We start from the raw sequence: 27,928 nt of genomic DNA on the forward strand, positions 1-27,928 counted from the left end.
GAGCCATTTGGGGTGAAGTGTCTTGCCCAGGGACACAACGACATGCTGACTGCAGTGGGGTTTGAACCTGTTTGACCCACTGATCCGAACACCGACACACAACCCACTGCACCACACGCCTCCCTCCTCTCATAACCAATAAGCTAGTAGTTTGTTTAACTCTAATATGTTAATGAACAACTGGTGAATAAGTGTATCTTAATCACTTAAGTGCGTAAAGCCAGTGGCTAGCTCCAAACAAAGAGAAAGACACAACTCTAAGCTGTGATACGCTAGCATCTTGGCTAATGGAAAACGACCCTAAGCTTTGATTGGAAAAAAGGCTCTCTTGAAAAAAATCCATGTTAGATGTTGAATGAACTGAATACTCAAACATCTTGGCTGTGAGGTCGTTCAACAATAGAGTCTGATCATTTATTAATATGGGATTTATACTGAAATTGTGTCAAAGACGTATTGATTCAACGCTATGGCAATTTGCGAGACCCTTTATAAAGCCTGTGCAATCATATCCAGCTTTTAATGATTTTGTATTTTTGAGCACAGTACTGTGGACATACTTGCATATCTTTCACAAGGACTCAACACTACTGCTCGACATATGATTGCAGCAAAAGTGATATTCAACAAACAACTCCAATGAGAATGAATCCCATTTTCCCAGTTTATTGACTTTGCAACCAATGGAGAAATTAAAGCAAAAGACCAGCGAGAAAAATACCCAGGACATGGTCATCAACCACACCTATTTATCGACTTACTATTTATCATATTATTTTATCATTCACTTCCACACCCCTTCTGATGCAGAAACATAATGATATATGCAAAACATGAGCGATTGGAAGTGGTCGCTTGCTGAGCTGATGGCTTTCTTGTGAGGGGTTACGGGCTCTACAGAGAAATAATCAACACACACACCCTGGAGATTGAGAACACACACACACACACACACACACACACACACACACACACACACACACACACACACACACACACACACACACACACACACACACACACACACACACACACACACACACACACACACACACACACACACACACACACACACACACACACACACACACACACACACACACACACACACACACACACACACACACACACACACACACACACACACACACAGCCAGTAAAGCTGTGGTGCCTGAGCTGAATGTGAGCATGTATTGATTTGATTTATTTTTTTTAGCCCTGGGGAAATGTTCGTTGTCTCCAAAGTAAAGTCTGCACATCAGAAACGAATCTCATAATGACCGTGACATGCACGCTCACAAATGCACGTCTGCTTACTTTTGCATGATGTATGAGGTTGATTTAGTGTAACAATGGGAATTTAAAATGACTAATGGGGTTGATACTGGGGGATTACCTGTTATACAAATATAAATCAGAACAGGCGCAGACACTAGCAGATGGGAAGACTGTCTTTTTCTATTGTAGCCATGCCTCATACTGCTCAGACCCCTCTTTTGCAGCCCTGTTACGGTACGTCCACACAGCAGCTTTAGACGAATCTTCCACCGCTTCCAACGCTTCTCTGCCCATTGACTTTGAATGGGGATGACCTCACTTTGCCTCGCTTTTCGCCGAACTGCATTGTGGGGGAGCGAAGCAAAGATTTCCAGGATTTCCAGGATTCAAAAGTTGAGCAATGTTCAACTTTTGAAGCTGAGCTGGAAGCGTCAGCCAATCAAACACGTTTATGCAAATCTGCCAGTAGAAGCGCTAGCCAATCAAAGCGTGTGTAAGCAGGGAGGACCAGACCGCAGTTCATTTCCTCATATTCCAAACGAGAAATTACGGTAGCAAATCACCCGGTTCTTTACGACCAGAACTATTAACGGGATACAAACCGGAGGAACCAGGCATGGAGGGAGGTGGCAGAGACAGTGGGGGAAACTGGTAGGTTTTCGCCTGTTTGGGGAGTTTATATATATATATATATTGCTCACATAAAATCCCCGGGGTTTTTTGCTTTGTATGTCGGGGGCGGGAGATTCATGTGATTGGTTGTTGGTCGCGTTGCTCGCAAAAAATCCCCAAGCTGTCAGACACGCCCAGCTCCAAGATTTTCGAAAAGCTGCCGTGTGGACGTACCGTTAGAGAAACGCGGATTTTGGGTCCTTAGCTTGAAAAAAATAAAAAGAGGAGGCGGAGCTAATGCCGGATCAGAATTCTACCGGAGATAAAGTTCAATTCTGCTGTGATAAAACGCCATCCTGTTCTAACCCACATCAAAGATTATTCCTGAAACAGTATGGAGCTCAAACGCTTTTTCTCTTGCGGGTTTATCACAAGGTGAGTTCCTTGTTTTATTTCCTGCTTTTTAAACACATGTGCTCTCCAGTACAGGTTAGCTCTGAGTGTTAGCGAGGCTTGCTAATGTAAACAAAGACGAGATTACGTCCAAAACACGTCAGGCATTGTTTCTGATAGCAACTTTCAGTGGGTCCACCATTATATCGGCAGAAAATCTTTATCTGCTCGTTGAACACCCGTTTTTAAAAGATTTCAATATGGTCTAGCTGCGGCCGCGGCCAGTACACGGCGGTACACGACACGCCCACCTGACACTACGGTGGCTGAGAGGCACCACCGTTAAAAGCGAATTGACGAGATTTACATCATACAGCCCATGTAGTATAAACATTGATTTTAATTTCTTACAGTAGGAGAGGTTTTGGGGTTTAGGAGGGAGGGAGGAAGATTAGAATGAGGTAAAAAGGTAGGGAGTGGTTCGGGTTAGGATGGGAGGAAGGGAAGGGTTAGATTGAAGGGAGGGAAGAGAACTACTACCCGGGAACGTTCATACTGGGTAGTTTATTTAGTTTAAAAAAAAGTATCCAACGAGTTAGAGACCACAAAGGAAGTGTAGTACCGCCGTTTGGCCACAAGACTCCGGCGCACTCCTGGGGGCTTGGTTCAACCTCCACTGTCCGCGGCCGCAGCTAGACCCTTCTCAGCCACCGTAGTGTCGTGTCAGGTGGGCGTGTCGTGTACCATCGTGTACCGCCGTGTACTGGCCGCGGCCGCAGCTAGACCCTTCTCAAAGATTTGGGTACGGAGGAAAAGAGAAAGGATTTTATTTTCTGACGCACCGGGGACACATATTTAAGTATAAAATAAATCACAAAGTACATTTTGCATGATAGGTCCCCTTTAAGATTTTGTTTTCTCATAATCTACCCTAACAATCTCTCTTTTCTCAGAATTCTGACTTCATTCTCATCATTTTGACTTTAATTTAATAATTCTGACTTCTTTTCTTCTCAGAATCTGCTGTAAAATGATCTATTTTCTCACAATTCTGACTTGAATCTCAGAATTTGTACTTTTTTCTCAGATTCAAAATGATCTTTTTGAGATATTTGTACATTTTTCACAAATACATTTTACGAGCAGCCCAATGAGGACATGCAAACAAAAAACCCTGTGCCGCCGAATCTACTGGCACGCACACAAAGAAACTCCCTCTTTCATGCACAACACTGAAGCACTGTGGGATAGCACTTTTGTTTTTCTGCAAAAGGAGACCAAACAGCGAGGGGGAGCTGCAGGTGGCTCGGGCCGTGCACTCCAATGCGTGTCACTTCACACGAGTGTAGGGTGCTGATGTGATGCAGCTGTCAGAGGAATATATTATTGAAATAACACAGTGAGAGGGAAATACGTGGCAGAGAGTGGATTTCAGGAAAGTGACAGAAGAGAGAAAAGTAAGCGAGACCTTCCTGGTGCTTCAGGCTTTGTTTATTGACAGCGTGAAGAGATAGAGAAAGTGAGACGTTAAAGAAGTGAGCGAATATAAGACTTCAGAAGGGATTATTTATTTACACAATCATACTCAAATCAGTCATGCAGTAGATTGTTTGTCTGAGTGAGAGGAGGAGTATTTAATCAAACGCTGTTTCCCTGTAGTCCACACGAGGTTCCCTTAAAATTATAATTTTATTTATTATCAATAGACAACAGCTAAAGCAGTCCGTACCGACTACATCGCCTGGAGTAATGATAGATTCCAGATAATGAGCAAAATAAGGAGGTTTTCTTTTTAAACTCACAGAAATCTCGTGCTTTTTTTAATGTCAATGTGTCGTACTATTCTCCCATTTCTCTTTGTTTAGTACTTCTGTCAGTAATTGTCAGTTAAGGCTGTTTTTTTTTTAGACTTATTAACACCAGCTTGTCAAAATGTCCATACTGATTTAGTCCTCATTATAAGTGATAATTAAAGATTATTATCGTCGATGCGTCAGACTCCTGGATGTGTGTGTGTGTGTGTGTACGTGGACTTCAGGGGGGGGGGGGTGAAAGTGTGAGAGAGAAAAAGTGAGAATGTATCAAAAGAGATATATTAAAGGTTGTAGCCTCGGGTCTCTAGCCCCCCGGCCACACCCCACCTCTGATATTGGCACTGAATGTGTGTGTGGGTCAGGTGTGTGCGCCCCTAAAGTGTAGCTCATGCTTCAGAAGCACAGACATCCTTTCACCAAAATAGGCACTAACAAAGTAACAAAAGTACATTTTCGAAGTACTTCTATGACAAGTATTTCTTTTTGATTTTGATTTTTATATACTATAATCCCGGTGGGGAAATTGTTTCTCTGCATTTGACCCATCCTGTGTTAGGAGCAGTGGGCTGCCATTTTTGAACGGCGCCCGGGGAAATATATAATTTACTGCACTACATTCTGGAATAAAACATCATGCTTTTTCTCTTTCTGTAGTGTGTTATATCGTTTTCTGTGCATGTCAATGGTCTGCAAAGGCTACATTTCCTGTGTTCCCTCCAGAGGGAGTTTCTCTCCCACACATTACATAGTGAACATAGTGACATCATGATGTAACACTCGCGCTTCTATTGGCTAGCGCTCACATTGTACTTGATACTTGATTGGCGGGACATCTACAAACGGTTGACAATCACAACATTGCCTAGCTGTTAACCAATCAGAGCAGACTGGGCTCTGGTTTCAGACAGAGGGTGAAGAGAGGTGCTGCAGTACAGGCAGTACGAGACAAATAAAGAGCTTTTTGAACATTAAAGCATGGAGACATGTCCCAGGAGAGACACTAAATGCAAATATTAACCTGAAAATGAGCAGAATATGTCCTCTAGTATTTTAAGACCTAAGTAGTTCTACTCCTAGTTAAGAGTCTGACTGTTTCCTCCACCTCTCAGTGTTACATACTATTCCTGGCACCACTACCGCTCCTCAACCCCCCCCCCCGAGCTTCTCCCCGCAGCCGTGCAGATTCATTGGTACAATTGTAAATCTTCTCCAACCTCAGGGCAGTTCTTTAATAAGGTTCCTCTTGAAATTCAAATTGACGGAGGTGCTGTGGTGGTGCTGCAGCTCCTGCCTCTCAAGCTGTGTCATCGCGGTTAATTCATCTCCACCCAGAGCATGTAATAAGTAACTGCCAGGGCGGGAAGGGTTCAACTCCACCATGTATTTTCCATGTTCATGTTCCCACTTGTAACTACATCTTTTCTTAACCAGTTTCGAGATTCCTGAGGGGTTTATTGACGGGAAACTAAGTTTAGAGGGGCAGGTTACTGGGCTTCATGCAATCAATATCTTTAATAGTCACTCGTAATGCAGACTTCATCTCATCTTGGCTTGTTTGCCTCAAGTCACGCTATACTTTACTCAATTAAGTCGCACTCATGCCTGCAGATTACCAATGTGTTAACTTGTTGCTACATTAGGCTTATTATTGGTTTTCCAATTATTAATTCAACCTGTATTTGGTACAAGTCTGATATGGTAAAGTGGAATTTATTCTTTACAAAATGGAATAAGTTAATTAGCCTCCTACCCAATAATGGAATGTAACAAAGTAATGTACTCAAGTACTACCTGATTCAGATTATTTAGCTATACACAAAATATAAACTAATAAATAAACACTTACGGTGAAAGTTATTACAATTAACTCCATCTGTGATGAACATATTAATGCATCAATAATTCCAATCCAGTAATTCAATAGATATTATTCTAAAATGTGCCATCATGTATAACTTACCAAAGTACTTTGTGTATTTTAAGTAGATTTTGATGCTAATGCCTTTGTACTTAAAGGCAAGGCAAGTTTATTTATAGAGCACTTTTCAACGCAAGGCAATTCAAAGTGCTTTACAAAAAAAAAAGAAAAAAAAAAAGAAAGACATTAAGCATTAAAAAAGAAAAGCTAATCAAATAAACATTAAGAAAAAAATACATGGATAAAAGTTACAGTGCAGTCTAAAATGTAAATAGTTCAATTAAACATTACAAGAAAAAGTACATGGATAAAAGTTACAGTGCAGTTTAAGATATGAATAGTTCAAATAAAAGCAGCGACAAAAAGAAAAGTCTTCAGCCTGGATTTAAAAGTAGTCAGAGTTGCAGCGGACCTGCAGGTTTCTGGGAGTTTGTTCCAGATATTTGGAGCATAATAACTGAACGCTGCTTCTCCATGTTTAGTTCTGACTCTGGGGACAGAAAGCTGACCAGTCCCTGAAGACCTGAGAGATCTGGATGGTTCATAGTTTAGCAGGAGGTCAGTAATGTATTTTGGGCCTAAACCATTCAGTGCTTTATAAACCAGCAGCAGTATTTTGAAATCTATTCTTTGACACACAGGAAGCCAGTGTAAAGACTTCAGAACAGGAGTGATGTGATCCACTTTCTTAGTGTTAGTGAGGACTCGAGCAGCAGCGTTCTGAATCAGCTGCAGCTTTCTAATAGATTTTTTAGTGAGACCTGTGAAGACACCATTGCAGTAGTCGAGTCTACGATAAAGGCATGGACAAGTTTTTCCAAATCCTGCTGTGACATTAGTCTTTTAATCCTAGATATGTTCTTTAGGTGATAGTAGGCTGATTTAGTAACTGTTTTAATGTGACTGTTGAAACTCAGGTCAGAGTCCATGACTACACCTAGATTTCTGGCTTTATCTGTTGGTTTGAACATTGCACACTGAAGCTCAGCGCTAACTTTTAAACGTTCTGCCTTGGCTTCAAAAACCATTACCTCAGTTTTATCTTTGTTTAATTGGAGAACGTTCTGACACATCCAGTCATTGATTTGTTCAATGCACTTACTCAGTGTTTGAATTGGAGCATAGTCTCCTGGTGAAATTGTTACGTAAATGTGTGTGTCATCTGCATAGCTATGGTAACTTATTTTGTTGTTCTTCATTATCTGAGCCAGTGGTAGCATGTAGATGTTAAAGAGAAGAGGCCCCAAGATGGAGCCTTGAGGAACCCCACATGTCATATTTGTCAACTCAGATGTGTATTTACCGATAGAAACAAAGTTGTTTCTGTCCTTTAAGTAGGATTTAAACCAATTTAGAACTGTTTCCGAAAGTCCCACCCAGTTTTCCAGTCGGTCCAGTAATATGCTGTGGTCAACAGTGTCAAACGCAGCACTGAGATCTAATAATACTAACACTGATGTTCTGCCACTGTCTGTGTTTAAGTGGATGTCGTTAAAGACCTTTACAAGAGCAGTCTCAGTGCTGTGGTTTGGACGAAAGCCTGACTGGAACACATCGAAACAACCATTTAAATGCAAGAAATTACTCAACTGTTGAAAATCAACTTTTTCAATGATCTTACCTAGAAATGGGAGGTTTGATATGGGCCTGTAATTGTTCATTACTGAAGCATCTAGATTATTCTTTTTTAAGAGCGGTTTAATGACTGCAGTTTTCAGGGCCTGTGGAAAAATACCTGAGTGAAGAGATTTGTTTACTATATGAAGTAGTTCTGAGGCCATGCAAGGCAAAACATCTTTGAAAAATCCTGTTGGAATAATATCAAGGCAGCAGGAGGAGGATTTCAGAAATGTATAATGTCCTCCAGGTTTTTATCATTAATCTGATGGAATTGTGTCATGATGTCTGAATTGATGTTAAGTGGACACAGAGACAACACATTTGCTGTTCCTGATGCAGAGGCACTGACTGCTTGTCTGATTTTCTGAATTTTGTCAGTGAAAAAGGAGGCAAAATCATTGCACGCCCTGGTGGATAGAAATTCAGAGGCTACTGACACTGGGGGGTTAGTTAGTCTGTCGACGGTAGCAAACAAGGCACGTGCGTTGTTTTTGTTTTTGGTAATGATGTCAGAGAAGAATGATTGTCGTGCGTTTTTCAATTCCAAATTATAAAGGCCAAGTCTCTCTTTATAAATGAACCTGGAGATTTGGGGGGACCTATCATATCAAATGCACTTTTGTACGTCTTTTATACATGATTATGTGTCCCGGTGTGTCAGGGAACTCACCAAGTGTCAGAAAACACAACCCTCACTCTTTTCCTCCATATCCAAATCTCTAAAAACGGGGCTGCAACGGATCTGACACAGACTGATACAGATTTGAAAATTCTCTGACGTCAGGAACGAGGAGCTCCGCCTATATGGGCAACTCTCCACCTATCAGGAGACAGCCACGGCCATTGCCGTTCGAAAGCGCTGGACACGCTGTAGTACATATGCCAGGCCTGTAGGTGGCGCTGTAGTCTGCCACAAAAGCAGCTAAATGCTAAAAGCTAAAATGCATGATCTGTTTGGTATTTTGAAAAAAAACTTCGCAGACATGTTTTATAGGTATGGCCCTACAATATATTATTCAAATATAGCATGATAAGTCCACTTTAAGTGATATTATTTTTACATCTTGCATGCAGATTGAAGCACTAAGCTAACGGCACAGCTGTGTGCTAAACACAGTCTCCGTTAGCTGCTAGCATGGAAACAGACTGTTCATTCAGTTTGAATATATTTCCCATCGCAAACACTGCAAGATGATAAAATATGTTTGCCGTATTAATTTGAACACATTAAACCCAGATACAGGCCGAGTACCTAAGCTAACAGTGCTGCTAATGCTAGTTATCAATGCTAAATGCTGCTTGATATGCATGTTTGCAAAGCCAATATCTCTCTAAAGCTGGCAACATGGGTGGGGAACAGACGTGCACAGAGATGTTGGGGCGGGAGCTCAAGGGAGAAAAAGGGCACTTCCCATAATCATTTATTAAAAAAAAATGTAAAACAAAAAGTTAAATATAGTTGCACATCTCTGACTTACTGACCAATTTATTTGACTACCCTCACACTCACGCAATTATTTAATACTCAACAGAATTCTACAAAATAATCAGTTAACGCAGAGACAATGCTCTTCTTTAGTATTCACTATGCACAAGAGCAGACAAAATACTAGTACAATTAATAGTTATTAAATGAGCAGCCAACAATCTAAATTATGAAGCTACTGTTGTTTAGAGTCGGTGAGGTCCTGATAATTTATTCCGGTAAATTACTCTGACCTACTAATTGACCTGACCGAAGTTATTGAGTCTATGTAAGTTTACCGCTTGGCTCAGATCCACCAACGTCAGCAAGGTCTCACCTCTATTAACCGAAGAACCAGGTTCAATTAACTGCTGTTTCAATTCAGACAACTCTTTTAAATCTGTTTAAGGGATCCCGAAGGATTTTGGTATCAGTAAATGAGGTGTGTTCCTACCTAAACGTGAGTGTGGCAGGGTGCAGTCTTACCTTTAAAGCAGGAGAGGAGAGCACAGATGTCCTTTAAGTTGTCCCAGTCCAAAAGGTGGGATCAGTTTATTTGAAGAAAAATAGGTCCAAACTAATACAGGGTTTTTACCTTCTCTCTTTACAACATTATAATCATACTAAAAAAAAAATGATGCTGTGATCATGTTCAAATATGAAACTTTAATTCACAGTCTTCCATTTATTACCAAAATGTTTCACTTCAACTGCCCAATTCAGTTGTGACATTTCAAAATCTCCCGATAGAATTTAGAGGCATTTCCTCATAAAAAGACCGGTGATAATAAAAAGCACATTCAACTTTTCTTTCACCAAATCAATTCACATCGATTCCATACCTTTTTTTTCCGTCACAGATGGCGGGTACTAACATTCAAAAACCGATTCCTATCCGCATGAATTCGGAGGAAGGTCCTCACAGGTGGCGGGTACTGACATTACAGGGAAAAATATCGTTTTTTCATGTAGGATACTATACATTTTGGTCTATTTTGCTTCCATGTTTTCTTTCACTCTAATGGAAAGAAAACTTCCAAAAAACACATAGGCCTATAAATGGTGTTCGTTTTACTACCATGTCAGAATTCATCTATAGATTTAAAGCTAATCTGCATATTTAAACATAACATTTCAGGGGGAATACTGACTTGACGTAAGTAATTATCTCGGGGAAGTTGTTTGATCCTTTTCACCTTCAATGCTATGGTAACTGCATACAAATTTGCATATCAATGTGGTGATTGTGATGACATTATTAGATACACATTTTACTGTATTCACCTGTAGTGTCTCCCCCTAAGTACAGTACAGCCTGTATGCCCATGATAAATTGCCTTAGCTAAACCTTGAGCTAACTTATCCATTAGCTAGTAGCCGACCTTACTATATTTGTTTTTGTCTTTTGGCTAATTAGCTGTAAACTCGAGGCACTGGCAGTTTAGTGATTTGTTCATAACCACTCACCTCCAAACAAGCTAAAAAAAGCCGGTGCAGGTACCATATCTGCACGGCCTACCAGATTAGCACGGGGTCCGTTACGCTTGTAGCGTAGGTCTTATCCCTGAACGAATAAATTAAAGAAACACACAGAAACAGAGGGATAGCCCGGTGACCTAGCTACTGAATTTTACAAAGGAAAAATAATAAATCTATCATAATGTCTGTATTTTTGTGAACTCCAAATAATAAATCAGTACATCAAACAAACATACTCATGTCACAGACCATTTACCAGATAAACTTAACTCCAATACATACAAACAAATAAGCCAAGTTAACTCACATCAATACATCCTGGGGATTGACTGTGAGTGAGTGTGGGGGAGGGGAGAAGTCTTTTTTGTCCTTTGTCACTCAGTTTAGGAGTGTATTTCAGGGGATAAGGATGTGTGAAAGTAAAGTTTTAAAGTTCAGCTTTAAAAGTCCAGAGTGTGGTGTGTGTGTGTGTGTGTGTGTGTGTGTGTGTGTGTGTGTGTGTGTGTGTGTGTGTGTGTGTGTGTGTATAGAGTGCTAGAGGAGGAGAAATGGTATTGGTGTAGTGAGAACCACTTATCTGAGGGTGACAGGCCAGAATAGCTCACTGGATTGCAGGGTTAACTTGGAAGGGGAAAGTTGAATGTTTCCCCAACAGCTCCTGGTTCAGTGGCAAACACTCCCAAAAAATATCCTGATTCAGCTGATGAAGTCCTCAAGAATCCACTTTTCTCCTTGTTCGATTCCGACTTCCTCTTGCTTCTTTCTCCCTGTTTCGAATGCCATGCTGTCCTCCTTTTAGCAGCACACAGGTGCCAATCATTCTCTTGATTGTTTCCTCCAGTTTCTCTCAGGGGTGCTTGATTAGCCACTCCCCTTTTTCTCAGGGAGTCTGTAGGAGTGGGTTTACTTTCTCCTGGGCTGAAGTCAAATAGTCCATTTAGCTTAGGAACCTTCCTAAAGGAGTGAAATGACCCGGAAGTCCCTCAGTGGCAGCCATGATAAGTGCCGTTCGAATTCTCTAGAATGATGAGAATGATAGGAAAGGAGGTTTCAAACTTCCTTTATAACCTCCTTTAGCTTAGGAACCACTGGACCTCCCTCACCGACAGGAGAAGCGAAAATGCTGCCCCACAATGCCTTGCAGCCGCAGCATTTGCCGTCACTCAACAGTCGGCCGTTCACGGAAACAACCGATTATGACGGAGAAATTATATCATGAAAGTTACGGTGCTTATTAAGCATTTTAAAACATAGGTGGTAAGTTGCCAAAGTGCTTTGTTTTGAACGTTCATCAGTATTATAATCAAAAAGAGAAATATGAACGTTAGTTTTCACTGAAATTATCAAATAAAGTCAACATTTCAGTCTTTACTGAGCTGTGTGGAGTTTGTTCAACTTTTAAAAGATGTTTGAATGGTGATATACACAGTGATAGATGTTAAGGACCACTAACGTTTATAATAAATACATCTGTATTGATTTTAAGATCTTTAGTTCATACAATCATACGTATTGGGATCATTGGTATTAATGTGGACCGGAGGGAGAGGGTGACGAGCATAAGTTTCACTTTCCTTTTTTATTTCAATTCCAAATTTGGTCCTGAGGAATATGTTTCTCTGTTGTCCACGTTCATAAAGCAAAGCAACAGCGTCAGAGCACGGTGCAGAGTCTCTAGATGAGTTCACAGCAGTCCCTCGTTCTTATTGAACATCCATGTTGTAGTCCGCTATAGAAAACTGTGGTTTCCATAGTTTCCCCACAGCAGCAGACGCACACAATGACGTCCGCTGGCACATCATAAACACGTCGGATAGTGAAAGTGCATTCGGATTCTCTAAAGTACCGCAGTCTCTTCTCCTAAGTCCTTTTGAATTCTCCTATCCACTATCCCTTAACCCCGTGACGTTTCACTCAGAGGTCAAGGAATAGACGATAGGGTTAGAACTTAGGAGCTGATTTTTAAACTATCCGACTGCAGCCCCTGTCCTGCTACACGCTTACTAATGACGTCACGCATTGGCTGTACGGCAACCCAAGAGGACATTTTACACGGCCAAATTCCACAAAGAATATTAAGAAATAACAATCGACAGTGAATGTATGTTAGTGGAACTGTGTCAGGAAAGTGAAGTGATAATTAAGTAATGTTATTGAAGAACTGAAATGCATAAAATGTATAGTTAATATGTATCATATCCCTCCGAAATAACAACTTCCTGTCAACAGCGTAAACTCCCACAGACACACGTTCATCCTCTGAACGTGTGTACTGTCTGTTCAAGAAACTGCAGGAACCCAGAACACAGACAAAAAAACATAACCCCCTTCACATCTCAACTATTGTAAATGTTACGGGTCCCCGATGTGACCACGGTAGCAGTGATGATAACTGTATTAAACTGCGGTCAAGCCAGCCTCCACTTCGGAAAACACAGTCAAGCCAGCATCTGCGTTGTTTTGCGGTGCGCGAAAACTGCCTTCAAAATAAAAGTGCTTAGGCCTACTCGGTCAATAACAATTATAACAAACATATTAAAATATGTGCTGGCTTGACCGCAGTTGTATTAAGCAGGTGAAACAGGAGCTGTTGACAGGAAGTTGTTGTTGCTATGGAAACAACATGACGGTATCTGATATCATAAAGACGGAGAAAGTAAAGAATAAAGTTTATGTTTAAATGTTAGCACCCCCCGAAGAGGCACAAGCTCTTACGTTGAGTCTGGAGTTTCAATACATTCTAAATCATCAGTAAAGTCTACGACCATATTTAGGAGGGATATGATATTAACTTTCAATTTTATGCATTTCAGTTCTTCAATAACATTACTTAATTATCACTTCACTTTCCTGACACAGTTCCACTAAAGTTGTCGATTGTTATTTTTTAATATTCTTTGTGGAATTTGGCCGTGTAAAATGTCCTCTTGGGTTGCCGTACAGCCAATGCGTGACGTCATTAGTAAGCGTAACGGACCCCGTGCTAATCTGGTAGGCCGTGCAGATATGGCTGTCACTACCCGATCCGTCCCCCTGCCCGATTGGTACTGCGCATGTGCGAGATGGTCCGCCATATTGGACAACTCCGGACGGCAACCCAAGAAGGACACTTGACACAGTGGCTTTTAGCAAAGCTCAAAAAGAAAACTCGAGAGAGATGAGTTATTGTTATTACGACGTGACTTCACTATTATTTAACAACTCTTTTTATGGGGTTCTTTTATTTAGGGTTAAGTACATTGTCAGAATAAGTGAGGAATGAATTTAACTTCTGTTAGACAGCCATATGCCATAAATGTTTGCATACATTCACAGTATTTATTCAGTATGATAGCTATCTAACAGAAGTTAAATCCATCCGGAGGGTAGCGAGAGCATCGGAACTTCACAGTCTAATCTCTACATATATTTTTGGAAAGGCAAACTGTGCGCAAACAGCAGTAGATATATAGTCATTTATTTATTTTTAAAAAAGGGGGAAAAAGGGCACTTTCTCTGGAGGAAGACAAAGGGCAGGGACTCAAGCCTCAAGCCCACTTTGATGTCTATGTGTGCACTTGCCAGGTGGGGAAGAATCATCATCTCCTTCACTGCTAAAATCTACGTCGGAGGTGCTGAAAAAACATACATTTATTGTATTAGATAAACCCATTGTTTATAGAAAGCGACCGATGATTACATTCTTATTGCAGGTGTTGCAATCTTTCCATATCTGGACGTAGATCCATCCATTTCCTCTCAGTAAGTGATCTATTACAGCTTCCTGATTGTAAGTCTGGAATGAGAACACGTGGAGATAAAGAGTTAACTTCCCCCTCAGTGTGCATTTGTAAAGACCCTGCGTCTGCTTGTCTCGTTTCATCTTTCATTCTTCCCCTCTTATTCTTCTCTTTCTCCGCTCTATCAATCTCATCTCTGTCACTTCTGTTCATTTGCATTCAGCATCAGTCTCTTCGCCATTCTCTTTGTTTTTCATCATCTATCAGTGTCATCTCTTTTCTTAACCTCTGGGCTTTTAAACAATCCTCTCATTTCACTCCCGTTGCTTTCTCTCCCACTCTGATCTTACGTGTCGTGATTTCACGGCATCTGGATTGTTGTTTCCCATCCCTTCTCTCTGCCTTACTTTCTCTTTCGTATCTCTCACTTGCTTCTTCTTTGCTCCCCACAAATGTTTCTGTGTCATCTGTTCTATCTCCCGTCCTCTTGTTCTTTCGCTGTTATCCCTCGTGTTCTTTTCTCTGTCTTGTGAAGTGTCCTCTTTTCACCTACTTTCCTATACCATCTTTCTTTCATCTTGTCTATCCGTTTCTTGTCAACAAGCAAATTACAGGCTGCTCTTCTATTCTCAATATCCTGTGATGTGGAGAGCGAGCCCAGGGTGAAACTGAGACAGTAAATGGAATATCAATGTTGTTTATCTGCAATTAAAGTAGCATCTCTGAGAGTAACAATGATATACGATAGAACGAGGTGATATTTATCTCACTGTGCTCCCCCTTTCTCCCTGGCTGGCTTTTAAAGTGGATTTCTGGATATGTCATAGCTTTGCTCGTAATATAAATGTTTGTGCTTTCATATTTAAAAAACAACAACTCTTTGAACTGATGTTGCACCGTGCTTATTTTGTGAGTTATTTTGATTAATCATAGTCCTTGCCATTTTTTTGTCTTTATTTAGTTTTTCAGTTTTAGTTGAAAGTCTTAGTTTAAAAAAATAAAAAAAATAAAAATAAATATGTGTAATGTGTGTATCTGTAAAGCGCTTTGAGCACTGGAAAAGCGCTATAATAAATGCAAGGAATTATTATTATTAATTATTATTAGTTAGACTAAAAGTCTTAAAAGCTGAAATGCAGATATATTTGATTCAAATAAACCAAAACATTGTCAGTGCTGGTGCACAAAGAGGAGATATTACGCTATAATTTGTATGTAGTGTCTCTTTGGGACATGTCTCCATGCTTTAATGTTCAAAAAGCTCTTTATTCTTTTCACCCTCTGTCTGGAACCAGAGCCCAGTCTGCTCTGATTGGTTAGCTGGCCGGCTCTGTTGTGATTAGTCAACCGCTTATAGATGTCCCGCCCCTTAGCCTATCATGTACAACATGGGTCGGCAACAGGCGGCCCACGGGCCATTGGTGGCCCACCAGCAATAATATTTGGCCAGGAAAATTATTTTGAGAATAAAAATAAAATATTATTTTTTATTTTTTATTTTTTTTACATCGGACCGACAGTCGCACATAATAGGCTATAATGTCTGAATAGAGAATGTACCTGAATAATGCTTATTGTACTTTTATCCATGTTGAGAGTGAATGACACACAGCACAGGCACAATCTGGTAGCGGGGTGCACTGACGTCTTTTCACCCTCTGTCTGAAACCAGAGCCCAGTCTGCTCTGATTGGTTAGCTGGCCGGCTCTGTTGTGATCGGTCAGCCGCTTCTAAATGCCCACCTCTTAACCTTTCACGTACAATGTGTTGGAGCGCTAGCCAATCGAAGCACAAGTGTTACATGGTGATGTCACTATAAAACGAGGATTTGGATTTTAGCCTTTGCAGACCAAGCATAATATGATGGACGTCCAACTCTTTCCAAACATGTTAAATAATAGGATTTATTTTGGAATTATCAAACAATGCTATTGTAAGCCGATAATTAGTGGTCGTAATTAGATTATACGGTCGTACATTTCTAAGAAAAGAAGCACACATTTAGAATGTGTGAAACAAGAAGGATGGGAGGAGAGACACAGAGGGCCATATAGGGAGAAGAGAAAATGAGACAGATGGACCCAGACATGGAGGACAGGGTCAGACCCTCTCATTGTGCTAAATGAACCCGGCAGGACCCTCTGTGCCAGCCCTCTCCTCGTTAAACACAGAACACAGCCGCCTGTTAGAGAGCCGAGGCGAATTCTGAGCAAGCAAACAACCTTCAAGACGGAAAAACATGGCTCCGCTCAGCCAGATCAATTTGCAGTCTGTGTGCCTCATCCTCTGACATCTCAGTCGCTAACGCTGCAACTCCATCTAAAAAAGATAGTCTTGTCTACTTGATAATCACATCATTTGCAATTTAAAGTGAAATATCCAAAGCTGTACTTATTTACAATAGGTTTAACATTAGTGTGCTGACCGCTCATTGATCTGAGTGTTTTCTGTGTGTGTACATCTAAAATCAAAGCGTGCTTAATTCATTGAATCCCCATTATTGACCTTGATTGTAACGATGTGTGTGTACTACTGTACTAAACGTTTTGGTGTGTTTAATTAATTAACTCCTAATCACTGACCCTGGAAGTGTGTGTGTGTGTGTGTGTGTGTGTGTGTGTGTGTGTGTGTGTGTGTGTGTGTGTGTGTGTGTGTGCGCACCAACTCGGCAACAATCTTCTGTTAGACAACCTTCTATTGGACAACAAAATGTGTGTGTGTGTGTGTGTGTGTGTGTGTGTGTGTGTGTGTGTGTGTGTGTGTGTGTGTGTGTGTGTGTATTTGAGGCAGTGGGGTTAATTAGCTTCAGGCCACTGCCATCTATCAACCTAATGCTCAGAGTCTGGCTCCCGACAGCTCCATTACTGCCAGACAAACACACACACACACACACACACACACACACACACACACACACACACACACACACACACACACACACACACACACACACACACACACACACACACACACACACACACACACACACACACACACACACACACACACACACACACACACACACACACACACACACACACGTCTTGTACATTCACTCATGTTGTTTACGTACACCTTTACATGCAAGGCTTTATTTAGTTTTTGACACGACCACAAGTTGTTAGCGAGACATAATCGACGTTGCAGATGAAACTGATAAAGCTAAATGTTGTTCAGGCTATGGTTCTGGGGCCACATTAGGTCATGGACAATTTCCTTTTTGGTCTCTACTGGGCTACTGCAATACATTAGCTTTTTCAAATCTGTGTCCACATCTGAAACATTTTGAATTAGATTTTCTTTCTTAAAATCAGTCAAAAAAAGTTTGTCTAGAATGTCAGTTTTTCTTATCATACGGCACTTAATATTTGTGGACATGGAGAACTGTTGTTTCTATGTCATAGAGACGAAAACAATGGTCTCGTGTGCCATTGATACAAATCAATAACATATATTAGCAAAATGACTGTAGAAGTTATAATATTATTTACATTTGGTATAACACATGACAAGTTGAATATCAGATATGCAAACATGTGCAGTGTTTTACGGAAGACATTTAATGACCACAATGTCAGCATTTTTTCAAACTCCTGTCTTGGACTATTAATAAAAGTTGGATTTTTATTATGTGATCTAAAAATATAAAGGTTGCACTTTTATTCTTGGCCAAAGCATGTTTGTAACACATGTCAAGCCTTCTTACCGAACATAAAAAATTGTTATGGCATTTTTTCTTAATATACCATACTATATACCTTTTCTACCTCAAATATATGTAATTACCTTCGATTTTCCACGTGGCATTTCAAAAGGTCACTTGAGCTGTGCTTAGGTCTGCTGAAAGGGACAGCTCAGAGGGCTGATGGCAACGTTCCTCACTGGAGTGAGGAGTCAGCATCATGAGTTGTATATTGTTCTATATTTTAAATGCATTCTTCACTGAGAAGGGCTGAAAGTCCAAGTAGTGATCTTCCTCACTTTTGTTCCTCGGGCAGGAGAGACACACAACGAGCCAGCCTCCCGGATCATGAGGTGTGTTAAGGTCCAGATCCAGCTGTTAGTTATCTGCTGACTGCCCCACCTGGACTCAGTCTGTTCTATAGTGAGCGATGAAACGGTTCCCCTCTATCTCCAAGGCCATTAAGGAATAGATGGGGCCGACCTGGCTGTCTATAGGTGACATGAGTTTAGGATATTGGGTTATACCGGCTTCACTTCCTCCAGCTACACTCGGAGCATAATGCTGAGGAACATAAATGGCTATTAAGAGTCACTTTAAAGAAAGTCTGCATCAGAAGAAATGAGATATCATCAGCCTAATGGTGTGCGTTGATTGTTTTTATGGAGGGAAAACATTTTAGTTTGTGCTTTTCCAATAGTCTTTGCTTGGAGGGGAATATAGTTCAACCGAGAGTTGATCTGTTTTTTCATGGCCAAGGGAAGACATCTCTATATCTCCAGTGTGGTGATATTCATTACTTAAAAAACACATATTATAGTATATCAATATCTTTCTGGGATTGACCAACATGCTATTCAATGGCAGACAAACTGCATGAAATAGATACTCTGCTAAACACAGGGTTAGTTAGAAACCCGGAAAGGCTTGGGAACATTGGATTGAATACAGTTAGTTTGAACCCTTGCATGTAAGCATGTGTACTGAAGGGTAACAATATACGGTTGTAACACGGTTGTAATAGGGTATCAATTCCGTTTATCATTGATTTATCTGCCACATTTTTTTTTGATTAATTGTTTTCTCTATAAAATGCCAGAATAACGGTACGTCCACACAGCAGCTTTAGACGAATCTTCCACCGCTTCCAACGCTTCTCTGCCCATTGACTTTGAATGGGGATGACGTCACTTTGCCTCGCTTTTCGCCGAACTGCATTGTGGGGGAGCGAAGCGAAGATTTCCAGGATTCAAAAGTTGAGCAATGTTCAACTTTTGAAGTTGAGCTGGAAGCGTCAGCCAATCAAACACATTTATGCAAATCTGCCAGTAGAAGCGCTAGCCAATCAAACCGCGTGTAAGCAGGGAGGACCAGACCGCAGTTCATTTCCTCATATTCCAAAGGAGAAATTACGGTAGCAAATCACCCGGTTCTTTACGACCAGAACTATTAACGGGATACAAACCGGAGGAACCAGGCATGGAGGGAGGTGGCAGAGACAGTGGGTGAAACTGGTAGGTTTTCGCCTGTTTGGGGACTTTATATATATATATATATTGCTCGCATAAAATCCCCGGGGTTTTTTGCTTTGTATGTCGGGGGCGGGAGATTCATGTGATTGGTTGTTGGTCGCATTGCTCGCAAAAAATCCCCAAGCTGTCAGACACGCCCAGCTCCAAGATTTTCAAGATTTTTGAAAAGCTGCTGTGTGGACGTACCGTAAGTGAAAATGTCAATATCAGTCATTTGATATGCAAGGGGATCTCTTTAAATCATTTGCCTAGTATATCCAAAACTCAAACATAATCCGTTTTATTTGCCAAAAACCAAGAAAAGCAGCATAACTCCAAATACGAGAGCATGAATCAGCATTTTTGCATAATATATCACTTTAACATGCTCTAATGTATAACACATGGTCTCCCAATGTGTTTAATGTGTATTACATATTAGCAAATGGCTTCGTGGCTGCTATCTTTCCACTTCCAACATGTCCTTATGTATTTGGGGACATTAGAAATTGGTAAAAATGTCGCGAAATATTATGGACTGACTCATAAAGTGCTTGACTTTCTGGACTGAACTTCTGACTTGAGCACTATATGAAACATCAATGCTTCAGCAAAGTGAACACAATCCTACGGAGGATATGAATGTCACTACCACATCTCAAGGCAATCCAATAGTTGCTATCTTTCAGTCTGTCAGTCTGTCATATCCATCATAAGAGCGATGACCCTCACATCACTGATTATATATATATTAGATGATCAGTGCCACATGCAGACACACTGACAGCGCCCTATTTGAAAGTGTTTCTAGTGTTGATTGAAACAGCACGTTCAAAAGCATACCTAGATCCCTCTCACATGCGCATATTCATTAGAGCAAATGGTATTAGTGGAATTTGAGGTGTAATCTCCCTCCCTAGCGATGCAGGGGAACCAATCTGTTAATTTCCCGCCTCTAACTACTCTCCAAATTGCTTTGAAAGGAATGCATAGTCTCTCAAACCTCAGCACATGAATGATTTACAACATGTGAGTCTGGGGGATTTGTGTTTGTGCGACTATAGAAGTATACAGAAAATATTCATGTGTCGAAAGGTTGTGGCATACAGTGCTGGGTCTGGATGTCAGTGAATCTGTTTCTCTCTGCTTCTCCTCTTCTTACTCGGTAATGACGAGGGAACTATGTCAGGAGGATGACTGTGCGGCGCTCACAAGTGTGTGTTTGTGTGTGTCTCGTCTTCCAAGTTTCCCAGCTGCAGAGTGAAATAACAAAATATCAAAGTAGCAGGTTTTCCCAGGTCGCAGAGTTACTTTCTCTCCGCTGTTGTAAACACACACATATCTTATTCCTGTAGCCATGCATTCAATTTCTCTTTTGAAATGGATATGCACCTATTTATATGCACAAAGAGAGACGAAGGGGAACAGGAATCACACAGCAGCATGCACACAAATACACAGAGCCACACAAGAGAAAGTCTAAGAATTCTGTGATTGCTGCAACCAAAGAAAGTCTAATACATTTTGTTTTGTAAAATGTACAAAATACACATTTTGCTGTTTATTTTACTATACTTTGTCTATTTGCGTCTGTAGATTCCTCCTAAATTCACCAAAAGCTAGCATTCTAACGTAACATAAAGTACTGCGACCACTGTTTGCACCGTGTAATCAGGGGTATCGTTGGAAAGCTCCGTCTCTCCTGCACAATCTCATCGGATCCAAATATGGTCATTTCCTTTGTATCAGCAACCAATCGTGAAAGTACAAAGGGGTCTTAAACCAAGAAACTAAATCTCATTGGCTGGTGTCAATTTCTGATAACGTGATTCGTTCAGATGCGTCACGTGGTGTGCTAAAACACTTCCTGGTTTAGCTTTCGCTGGAAATTTAAATCTCAAAATGGCGCATATTTAATGAGATTATGGCTAATTTGCATATGTAAACATGCTATTTCAGAAAACGTGTAATACAAAAAATAATTGTCTTAATGTAAGTAATTAACTGGACACATTTCTAGCTGATATCTTTAAGTACAAAAAATTACCCTATTCACCGGTAGTGTCTCGCCTTAAGCGCTTCACAACGTCTTCAATGTGAGTCTTCATCATGCCTTCATCATGAGCTTGAGTTGTTTCCAGCGATTCCTATAGCTTCTGGACTATCAAAGGAAAATACTTTCTGTCCCTGTGGCGGCAAGGACGTTTATTGCACAGTTGTACTTCCTTTATATTTATTTAAATATATATTAGGTTATTCTAACATGGTGTAACTGTCACGAAACCTAAAGTTTTTTGATTGATTGATTGAAGAAGAAGCATTTAGAAGATTCTGCAAAACTAAGCATAGATTGTTGACCTTTCCAAATGTCTGAGGCGTGTGCAGACGCAGGGACTTCAGATGACGCTCGGAGGGAATACCGACAGTGAGTGATGGGCTTTAGAAACATTCCAGTCACACACACACACACACACACACACACACACACACACACACACACACACACACACACACACACACACACACACACACACACACACACACACACACACACACACACACACACACACACACACACACACACACACACACACACACACACTGTCCATCTTCAATCTCTTCATGCCGCATCAGCAAGTTTTGCTTTGGTGCAGACTGTTTTTATGTGTGTACGACAGACAGCTGAGTGTGTGTGTGTGTGTGTGTGTGTGTGTGTGTGTGTGTTGGCAAGTACAGGGTCTTCCCTTGCTGTCCTCCTCTGTAGGGGGGGAATCAATCTGCCTGTCAGCCATCTAACACCTTCCGCCTGTTACTCTACCTATCACTGGCGATACCTGTGTGTGTGTGTGTGTGTGTGTGTGTGTGTGTGTGTGTGTGTGTGTGTGTGTGTGTGTCCTGTCACTCTGTCACCCCCTGTCTATCCATCCTGCCATCAGCCTGTTGTGCTTTTTGTCTCTCTCTCCTCCTTTCTTGTCCCTGCTGTATCTTCACTGTCTGTCTCCCCCTGTCGAAAGCGCCTTCTCTCAACTGTTAATCTGTCGGCCATGACACCGCCGTTGAAAAATGACGACGCGTTGCATCACCTGTTTCTACTTTTTGTTATCTCATTCTGCTTTCTAAATATTCCCCACGTTAGCTTTTCTCCGCCGCACTGAAATGGTTTGTTTGCTTCTGTCACATATCTGAGCCAAAGATACTGTGCTGCAGTTGAATTGTAACACTTATAATGGCAACCTCTCATCAATACCCTGACAGTTATTTATCGCAGTGAGTCGCAAATAATGGGATAACTCTCTTCTACATACATAAAATGAAGTGGAGGCAGAAGTGGGACAAGTACTCAGATCTGAAGTACTAAGTGTAGGAATACTTTAATACAAGTAAAAGTCATGCAATCAAAATGGTACACGCGGCAAAGTAGAAAAGTATTAGCATCTAAATATAGTTAAAGTACCAAATAGTCGTTGTGCAGATTGGTCCATTTCAGAATAATATATGATATGTTTTATAATGATTGATCATGAAAGTGTTCTCAAAGCTGGTGAAGGTGCAGCTAGTTTGAATGGCTTTGTAGACTGCAGGGCAGCTTGTGGATTTACTCCAGGTGGAACTAAAGTCTGATTTAACACTTGATTATATTTCACATCAGTCATCCACATCTGTAAAGTAACCAAAGTTAATACATCTAGTGGAGTAAAAGTACATGATTTACCTGTGAATTGTAGTGGAGTAGAAATACAAAGTCGCAACACATTGAAATACTCAATGTAGTACAGTACTTGAGGAAATCTACTTAGTTACTTTGCACCACTGAGTTGAGGAATCTAGTGAAGAACTTCTACTCATCCAACAATGTGTGTCTCTCTCTCTTCCCAGATCCCCCAGGTCAGCTACGCCTCCACGGCCCCAGAGCTGAGCGACAACACCCGCTACGACTTCTTCTCGCGCGTCGTACCGCCGGACTCCTACCAGGCCCAGGCCATGATGGACATCGTCACGGCGATGGAGTGGAACTACGTCTCCACGCTAGCATCGGAGGGAAACTACGGAGAGAGCGGCGTGGAGGCCTTCGTGCAGATCTCCAGAGAAACCGGTAGGAGCTCTCACTGTTTGGACGATGATGTGTAGACCAGCGGTTCTCTAAAAAAGTGTTGCCTTATCCTCATATCTGAAGAGTTACTAGCTTTAAAGGTCCCTTATTATACAGTTTTTCATCAATATATTATAGTTCTCAGATATATACAGAACCTTGGTTGCTGATTGGCTAATGGTTACTCAAGCCAAAACATCGTTATGACATCATAAAGTGGCCAAATCTGATCAGCTCATTTTCAGACAGGTTTGATGTAGATGAGACATGAAGAAGAGGGGACACATGTTGATGTAGAAGAGACATGAAGAAGAGGGGACACATGTTGATGTAGAAGAGACATGAAGAAGAGGGGACACATGTTGATGTAGAAGAGACATGAAGAAGAGGGGACACATGTTGATGTAGAAGAGACATGCAGAAGAGGGGACACATGTTGATGTAGAAGAGACATGAAGAAGAGGGGACACATGTTGATGTAGAAGAGACATGAAGAAGAGGGGACACATGTTGATGTAGAAGAGACATGCAGAAGAGGGGACACATGTTGATGTAGAAGAGACATGAAGAAGAGGGGACACATGTTGATGTGGAAGAGACATGAAGAAGAGGGGACACATGTTGATGTAGAAGAGACACGGAGAAGAGGGGACACATGTTGATGTAGAAGAGACACGAAGAAGAGGGGACACATGTTGATGTAGAAGAGACACAGAGAAGAGGGGACACATGTTGATGTAGAAGAGACACGGAGAAGAGGGGACACATGTTGATGTAGAAGAGACACGGAGAAGAGGGGACACATGTTGATGTAGAAGAGACACGAAGAAGAGGGGACACATGTTGATGTAGAAGAGACATGAAGAAGAGGGGACACATGTTGATGTAGATTAGACATGAAGAAGAGGGGACACATGTTGATGTAGAAGAGACATGCAGAAGAGGGGACACATGTTGATGTAGAAGAGACATGAAGAAGAGGGGACACATGTTGATGTGGAAGAGACATGAAGAAGAGGGGACACATGTTGATGTAGAAGAGACACGGAGAAGAGGGGACACATGTTGATGTAGAAGAGACACGAAGAAGAGGGGACACATGTTGATGTAGAAGAGACATGCAGAAGAGGGGACACATGTTGATGTAGAAGAGACATGAAGAAGAGGGGACACATGTTGATGTGGAAGAGACATGAAGAAGAGGGGACACATGTTGATGTAGAAGAGACACGGAGAAGAGGGGACACATGTTGATGTAGAAGAGACACGAAGAAGAGGGGACACATGTTGATGTAGAAGAGACACGAAGAAGAGGGGACACATGTTGATGTAGAAGAGACACGAAGAAGAGGGGACACATGTTGATGTAGAAGAGACATGAAGAAGAGGGGACACATGTTGATGTAGAAGAGACATGAAGAAGAGGGGACACATGTTGATGTAGAAGAGACACGAAGAAGAGGGGACACATGTTGATGTAGAAGAGACATGAAGAAGAGGGGACACATGTTGATGTAGAAGAGACACGAAGAAGAGGGGACACATGTTAATGTAGAAGAGACACGGAGAAGAGGGGACACATGTTGATGTAGAAGAGACACGGAGAAGAGGGGACACATGTTGATGTAGAGGAGACACGAAGAAGAGGGGACACATGTTGATGTAGAGGAGACACGGAGAAGAGGGGACACATGTTGATGTAGAAGAGACACGAAGAAGAGGGGACACATGTTGATGTAGAGGAGACATGAAGAAGAGGGGACACATGTTGATGTAGAAGAGACATGGAGAAGAGGGGACACATGTTGATGTAGAAGAGACACGGAGAAGAGGGGACACATGTTGATGTAGAGGAGACATGGAGAAGAGGGGACACATGTTGATGTAGAGGAGACATGGAGAAGAGGGGACACATGTTGATGTAGAAGAGACATGAAGAAGAGGGGACACATGTTGATGTAGAGGAGACATGAAGAAGAGGGGACACATGTTGATCTAGAAGAGACATGAAGAAGAGGGGACACATGTTGATGTAGAAGAGACATGGAGAAGAGGCGACACATGTTGATGTAGAAGAGACATGAAGAAGAGGGGACACATGTTGATGTAGAAGAGACATGAAGAAGAGGGGACACATGTTGATGTAGAAGAGACATGAAGAAGAGGGGACACATGTTGATGTAGAAGAGACATGAAGAAGAGGGGACACATGTTGATGTAGAAGAGACATGAAGAAGAGGGGACACATGTTGATGTAGAAGAGACATGAAGAAGAGGGGACACATGTTGATGTAGAAGAGACATGAAGAAGAGGGGACACATGTCGATGTAGAAGAGACATGAAGAAGAGGGGACACATGTTGATGTAGAAGAGACATGAAGAAGAGGGGACACATGTCGATGTAGAAGAGACATGAAGAAGAGGGGACACATGTTGATGTAGAAGAGACATGAAGAAGTGGATTTTGCTTAGTAGGTGACCTTAATACGAATAATGCTGCTGCTCTGCATTTGAATGTTGATTTATATTTCCAGTCTCAATGTAACGAATGAAGTTTTGAAGTTACTTAGGTTTGTACTTTGCGGCGGTGTGGAAAGTAAGTGAAGGCTTTGCCACTTATTTTCCGCCTGTCAGGATATAACCACTATGATATGCCGTGCATAGTGCACTTCAGGATATTATGTATGATCAGAGGCTTTCTAGAGACATGCAAAAGGACAGGGAGCAGACCTGTTGTTCACATCTTTCGGGACACTCGAGGGGAAATCCACACTTGGGGTAAATGGCAGGCCGTAGGTTACAGGCTGTAGCGAGTGAGTGCTGACAGAGACTTTCAGAGGAAGCATCCAATGGTCAAGTGTCTCTTCTGCACTTCCTTTTTTAACAATGCTACAGGCTGTTGTACACACACAGAGTGAAACATGTTTGCTGCCATGTGTATTGTGCCCTTAGACTGCATACCATTGGTTTGTGGACTGCCGTTTTAAAGCCTTGAGAGCTTGTTTTTTTTTTTAACCAGAAGTGACACAAGAGGGTTCGCTTAAAGGTCCCATGTCATGGCCATTTCCACTGATCATAATTCCATTGTTGAGGTCTACTAGAATAGATTTATACTGTGCAATTTTCCAAACTCACATTGGTTTCGCATCTCTGTAAAGTATGTGTATTCACTCTCTCCACTAAACGGCTCGCTGCAGCTCTCCCCCCCCCCTCCCTGTGAGCGCAGTGTGCTCCGATTGGTCGGGACCAGTCGGGACGTTGTGAATCGCGCTAAGCTCCGTGGAGGTGTGATTTCCTTGTTTAGCGATACACAGCCAAACTCACCCTGAGCACACACAAAGTCACAGCCGAAGTAACAACAATAAGTGTGGCTTGATATCGAGTAAGAAAAAGGTTGATAGACGCTGTGAGAATGGGTCTGCAGAGAGGATTTCGCCGCGATCCCAACTGTCTGTTATCAGCCTGCAGCCAGGGAGGAGAGATCAGCAGAGCTGCCTGCACTGAGTGTGTGAGGAAGTCCGTGGATTGGTCAATTTGGACCAATCAGCAAAGGCTTAACGTAACGGCTCCGTGGACGTAACGTAACGGCTCCACGGATTGGTCCATTTCGTTCCGGGGACGACATGACATCATGATGTCCCCGGAGGAATCAAATGGACAGTGACGTATCAACGAGGCGTTTTGGGGAGGTATTTTCTGTTTTAGAGTTTTACTCGCTACATGGTGTACTTTGAGGGTTTTGACTCTGCAGACCGTTTACATGCATAAAAACCTTCATAGCACACAAGGGGACGGGTGATAACCGGAAAAGCATGACATGGGACCTTTAAGTACAACCGCATTGAGGAGACATCTTAAGGTGACCACAAAGTTACACTTAACCTCCATGAACTGAACACACTGTGAAAGAGAGACAACCCTATCGCAGCCACCTGCCATTCACCACTGCTATATCCTTTTTAAACTTTAAATTGTATTTACAAAATGCTCGAAAGAAGAACTGACCATAAACTCATCAGGAATATGTTTCAAGATGTAATACATCATTTGAGAAGTAGGGTCTTTTTCTCGTAGACTTGTATACAATTGGACTTCTCGTTTCTTTCTGTCATGAGGTTAGTAATTAGCGTTCCAGATGGACATTAGGTCCATATGTTGGTCTTCATATTTGGGAGTTTAACTATCAGAGTTACCTTGTAGAGGAGTATTATCGAGGTACACCTCAACAAGCTTGTTCTTTTGCATGTAGTTCTTATTTTATGTTATAGGATGTTTTAACGTCCATTCATTCCTTACACGTCTCTGTATTGTGCACATACCTAGTCTATTAGTGTGTGTTATGATTG

The 27,928-nt window shown here is 41.5% G+C and overlaps 1 protein-coding gene across 3 annotated transcripts in view; it reads left to right on the forward strand.

Annotated features, from left to right (window-relative positions):
* The window catches only part of grm8a (glutamate receptor, metabotropic 8a), a 331,157-nt gene that overhangs the window by 106,341 nt on the left and 196,888 nt on the right, over positions 1 to 27,928 (forward strand). For all 3 annotated transcript variants that reach the window (XM_034075075.2, XM_034075077.1, XM_071201745.1), the window contains one exon: positions 23,368 to 23,584. In XM_034075075.2, the coding sequence (XP_033930966.1) occupies positions 23,368 to 23,584 (217 nt within the window). The remainder of the gene's footprint in view (positions 1 to 23,367; positions 23,585 to 27,928) is intronic.

This window comes from Pseudochaenichthys georgianus, chromosome 23, assembly GCF_902827115.2.
Source record: "Pseudochaenichthys georgianus chromosome 23, fPseGeo1.2, whole genome shotgun sequence".
NCBI classification, from domain to species: Eukaryota; Metazoa; Chordata; class Actinopteri; order Perciformes; family Channichthyidae; genus Pseudochaenichthys; species Pseudochaenichthys georgianus.